Here is a 5,415-nt window from a genome sequence, read left to right as displayed (position 1 = left end):
TAGTGTCTATCATTACCAGGAGCACAGTAGAAAGTAACTAAACTATTGAGAGCTGAACTAAATGGCACTCGGTTGGTGGGAACTACTTTTTCTTCCGCCTGGGTAAGTGCGTAATCCATAAACTCCGCTGTTCAGTCAGTCTGGCAGAGCGTCAACGGAGTCAAGCATCCGAGACGCGGTTTGTGATGCTTGTGGAAAAACGGTATGGAGTTTTTGCAAGACAACAAACGTTATGAAGCACCTCGAGTTAAACCACAACACAATATAACAAAATATTACACCGGGCAGACTGTTTTAGATTCAGGTAACCGATCATTTCAGAACCGTCTGAGGAGACGTCACTTGTTACCTCGCGTGATTAATTGGTCTCTACACGTGCAGGTTTGTTGCGTACTGACGTCATCACGTCAATTAAAAACTTCTCCTTCACGTCGAAATAACTTCAACAAATACAACTTCCCCACCTAAATGCTTCTGTAAAGTCCCTTCATACTGACTGTAAGAAAACACCAATGAGAAAACATTAAATAGAGGAATGTGTAAAGAAAATAGTAGGGAAATAAATTCATTTTTATTTTTTAAATCACGAGGTAATTTATAAACTAAATGTACCATTTACAAGGAAAATGTGATAATTTAAATAATAAATTCACACAATTATACAAAAAAGCCATATTTTAACAAAACTTTTGATATTATGACCGCACTGGATAGACTGCATGTTTTTATGTGTGATTTAACATTTCTGACACTTGTGTGCTGTGCTGATAGTATTGTGTTGTCACTGACAGTATCAGCTACGTAAACCTACCATGTATATATATTTAAAGTCTCTTTCTGGTCGTTGATTAAACCCCAAGAAACTCACCTCTGTATAATTAAGTTACATATTTAGGCTTTGTTTGTTTGTTCTTTCTGTTTTCTCTTCTGTTATAGGTATCAGCTTACAAACACAATGTAATTTCCTCTCAGGAGGACATAAACTTACTATTGTCAGTGGTAGCTGAAATCATGTGATACAATCATGATGCAGATGTATAAGTTCAGGTAACTTCCTGTCTGTAAGTCCAAATATTAATTTCTAAATGTAAAATACACAGTACGTATGTGTTCGTTCATGCATGTTGAGGTTCAAAGTGGTAAACAATAATTACCTGAAAGTCACACATTGACAGATGTCAGGATACTTACTCAGACTCTTTATTGTTTAGTCAAGTCCTTTTTTAATGAAAAGTCATTATTTTAACTTACATATCACACTTACATATCAAAACAGTCATGTACAGGAACTAATGTAATTTATATCATTCAATTTTATAACAGTCACGATTGTTCTTTACAAATATTGTTGTGCTGCTGCAGTGAAGGTTGACTTTGCTGTTTAGTCCATCGGTTCGTTATGTTGACAGTCGGTTCTAGTTGAGAGACAAGACGCGTCTTCTGAGAAAACCAAGGACGACAAAGAGCAGAGTTGGAGCTGCAACCACAGCAACAGCAGTAGAGAACTGTGGGAGACAAGACAAACAATAACAACAAAATATATATATGTATACATTCTTTTTTTTTTTTTTAATTTCTTGTGTGTTTTCTTCCTGGAACAGGTACACAACGCATTTCACTGTGCGTTATACCATGTATAACTGTGTTTGTGACCAAGAAAAGACCTTGAATCCTTGATATTACAGTATTGTATGGTTGTACTGCTGACCTGAGGCCAGGTTCACAAGGAATTTTTGGACTGAACAGCCATGTGAGGCGATTTGTTTTAGCTTAACTCTGGCGCAAGAGAATGACTGATTCATTTGAAACCCAACTTAAGATGACAAATGAGAGCTCCAATCGTAACACTCGTTGACCAGCAACAGCTGCCAAAAACAGAAGCCTTAAAGAGACAAGAGCTAAAACAGTGTTTCAGACTGATGGCTTTTAACATTAAAGAATGTAAACGTACGCTGGTAGATCCCAAAAATAAAAGGATAAAACTTTGCATGGGTTCTTTTTATATTCTATCCTGCATGTGCTAAACCAAATGTGCAGGGAGAATATTATGATAATTACTGAGTTAATAAGCAGCAACAAATCAGCACATCACACTAACCTTGATAGCAGCACTATAGTCCTTTTGGAATGATTGTAGATATACATTGAAGAGGGCAAGACTGCAAGGTAAGTATGAATCTGAATCTTCTGAGTCCCTGCACCTTTTGAAGGAAGACAGGGGACATTTTTATAACAGATTTATACATTTATACATTTATACTTTAACAACTGATGTACACATACTGCTCAAACACACCTTTTGTACAAAGCACTTCGGAGCAAATTGTTGTCTGCTAGATACAACTCTGGGAGGCCAAGGTCGGTTAGTATAGACAGTGGCAGCCTGTAACCCTCTTCAGCTAACAGGCCGAGGTTGTACCATCCCTGTGGAAGATAAAAAAGAATGACTTACACATATATAAAATTATGTCTGAACACAGGAGATGCATACAGCAAGAAAATCAGCCTAAAAGCCGCAGACCTGTGGATTCTTCCTCAGCGCTGCCAGCGTGTACATCCGTGCTGCAGAAAGCAGGTCTTTCTGCCTGTCATCACGCCCGTCATACAACAGGTCACCCATCCTAATAAAGGCTGCAGACGTAATAGAATTACAGGTCAGTCGCATGAGTCTGCAGATATTTAATTTAATTTAAACCTTGTGACTTACCGTAAGTGTCAGGATCTTGACTTTGAATTGTGAGGTTATAATATCTCCACATACAGTCTGATGCATAAACAGGATCCAGAAAACTTCCCTATTGACATACAGAGTGAAAAAGATTCGTAAGAATAAGTGAACAAAACAGGAATATGACAAGGAAACTAAAGCTAACAGAGAGAAATTTCAGATTTAGATATCTAAAACTCACTGTGTTTTGTTCGCACAGATATGCCACATTAAACTGTGCAGCTGCGTACCCCGATTCGGAAGCCATCATGTAATATAACAGTGAATTAAACCTGTAGAAAAGGTAGAACGTTAATTTCCTGTAACCGCTAACTGGTTAGTCTAAACAGGATTGTGGCAAGTTGATAGAGAAAAACATTACATGTCATCCTTGAGATAGGAATCCAAGGCTTTTCGTAAGATGCTGCCCAAGTACCCGTTGTGCTCAGCTGCCCACTTTACCCATCTGCAGTCAGTCAAAAAGACATTTCAGCTGAGAAATTAGGAAATATATAAGTTAAGAGAAATACATAAAAGGGTGGGTAACTAACAAAACAGCATCTGATGGACGTCTGTTGACAAGGCCTGGCATGCCAGTGCTCCAGATGTCAGCAAGGAAAGTTGCTCCCCTGATGTGTCCTCTCTGTGCAGACTTCAGATAGTACTTATAGGCCACATACTGCATACGACAGACACATTATTCACTTCAAGCACTCAAGACTAGTGTGTTACTATACTAGTAACTATGCTTTTACAGTTGAGCTAACCTGATTGGCAGCTTTTCCTGGATACAGACCCTGCGAGTACATGACACCGAGATTAAAAGCAGCCTCCGGACACTCGAGGAGGTCGGCCTGCTCCCACAGCTGCACCGCCTGCTTGTAGTCCTGCTGGAACTGCTCATAGTACCAGGCCAGGGCGTTTATTGCAGGAACAAAACCCTAAAAAACAGACTGTTGTAAGAAGCTGCACGAGGTGGGCAAACTATGAGTGGGACTCCTAATGTTACAGAGTGGATAATAAATGAGCAACAAAGTAGTAATTAACAGTTAATAAGATCAAACCTGGTCCATTGCTTTCCTCAGGAATGTGATGGCTTTCGGAATGTCTTTTTCAACCCCCTGCCCCTACAAAGACAAAGGTTAATAAATGTAAATATGACTAAATGCTAAAGTTAGGATTAGACTTTCAGTAGCTGAAGATACTCATTATGTTTTCTCATTGTATGTTCGATGCTAATCTGACCTGCAGAAGTATAATCCCATAGTCATACATTGACACTGGGTCCTCCAAGTGGACAGCTCCCCGTCTGTAGTGTCTCACAGCCTCCTGGATGTTTGGGGAAACTCCCTGCTGACCCCAGAACAGCATGCGGGCAATAGCTTGCTGCAAGACAGATGCTGGGTTGTTACTAGAACACTAAATATTTAAATCTTCTCATCATCTAGCAACACAAATGAGATGAGAAGATTAAACATTGCAATTTTGTAGGTTCTTTAAATGGTTGTTTTATATCTTCTGATTTAATGACTCAGATTTTTAGAAGTATTTCAATGAAATTGTCTTATGCTGTTTAAGGGAGTAACAAATTAAAGCACTTAAGAAATTTTCAGGCAAATGGCCCAGAGCACGAAGAAACAATTATCCCGAGCAGGTGCTAATGAACGTCATGTGTAGTTTGAACCAAACTCATTAACCGAAAGAGAAACAGCTGTGCAGGAGGGAATACAACCGAGAGAGGGTCGGACGTATGAAAAATGTGAGGCTGCCGCAGAAGAGACAGCGTCATCTAAAAAATCCTACATCAAGGAAAGAGTGAGCGGAGCAGCGAGACTCAGTGTGGTCATCCTGCATCAGCAACGTCTTTCGCAGGCAGAAGGTCACGGCAGACAGGTGTCTTCTGATGTGCTGTCCAAGCTCTTTTGCAGAAGCATGAAGGATGGGGGAAGGCTGATTTCTCCTTAAAAGTACCAGAAGTCCAGAACTGACAGAAACCAGTAAGACACTAGTTTACCATCTATCTACACTCTGGAGAAGTCTGATCAGAAGTGGTCTTTGAGGAAAATCCAACGCTCGGTTTTGAAACTGATGAAAAGGCAAAATTTGAAAGATGCAGCTCTGTTGAGGAGCCACAGGAGCTATGAGAATGAGTGTCTGCAAGTATCAGTAAAGTATGGTGGAGGTTCCTTGTAGGTCTGAGATTGCAGTTTTGCAAACAGGGTGGAGAATTTGGTCAGAGTACCAAAGGACTACTGACAGTAACGGGCTGAGCAAAAAGTCCTGAGACAGATGGGACAGCCCTGATCTTAACATCACTGAATCAATCTGAGTTTAGATGAAGAGACTAAAGCAGTTGAAACACATCTAATCCACAGAAGAACTTTGGTAAATTGTCCAAGAAACAACGAGGTAACAACACGGTGGCCAACCTCCGCCTCAGCTGTTCCCCTGCGCGCCTGCAGTTTGAGCCACTGGAAGATATGGTGACCTTCACTGGTCTGGAGATTCAGAACCTCGTCATTGTTCAAGTAAACAGCCTCGACAAATGTCTAAGAAAAATGAGAAGACACATTTTAAAACTGAAGACTGTTCTTTTCTTTTACTCAAGTCCAAGTACACAGTTTCAAATAACCCAGGATGCAGCTCTGTGTACTGAATGAAACACAAAGCACTTCTGAGCACTAGACTAATAAAACCACCTTCATCAT

At 40.1% G+C, this 5,415-nt stretch overlaps 1 protein-coding gene across 1 annotated transcript in view; it reads right to left on the bottom strand.

The window, feature by feature from the left end:
* Positions 1-1,184: 1,184 nt before the first annotated feature.
* The window catches only part of LOC103353588 (protein sel-1 homolog 3), a 7,646-nt gene continuing 3,415 nt past the window's right edge, over positions 1,185-5,415 (bottom strand). Inside the window, exons 12-23 of the mRNA XM_008276642.1 lie at positions 5,137-5,256; positions 3,953-4,093; positions 3,772-3,834; positions 3,475-3,648; positions 3,259-3,386; positions 3,090-3,173; positions 2,910-3,000; positions 2,708-2,795; positions 2,522-2,631; positions 2,297-2,424; positions 2,099-2,201; positions 1,185-1,505 (exon numbers count right to left, since the gene is read on the bottom strand). Of these exons, the coding sequence (XP_008274864.1) occupies positions 1,416-1,505; positions 2,099-2,201; positions 2,297-2,424; positions 2,522-2,631; positions 2,708-2,795; positions 2,910-3,000; positions 3,090-3,173; positions 3,259-3,386; positions 3,475-3,648; positions 3,772-3,834; positions 3,953-4,093; positions 5,137-5,256 (1,320 nt within the window). The 3' untranslated portion in view covers positions 1,185-1,415. The remainder of the gene's footprint in view (positions 1,506-2,098; positions 2,202-2,296; positions 2,425-2,521; positions 2,632-2,707; positions 2,796-2,909; positions 3,001-3,089; positions 3,174-3,258; positions 3,387-3,474; positions 3,649-3,771; positions 3,835-3,952; positions 4,094-5,136; positions 5,257-5,415) is intronic.

Source organism: Stegastes partitus, unplaced genomic scaffold (genome assembly GCF_000690725.1).
Source record: "Stegastes partitus isolate 25-593 unplaced genomic scaffold, Stegastes_partitus-1.0.2 Scaffold78, whole genome shotgun sequence".
Lineage (NCBI taxonomy): Eukaryota > Metazoa > Chordata > Actinopteri > Pomacentridae > Stegastes > Stegastes partitus.
This window is presented reverse-complemented; position numbering and strand designations above follow the sequence as displayed.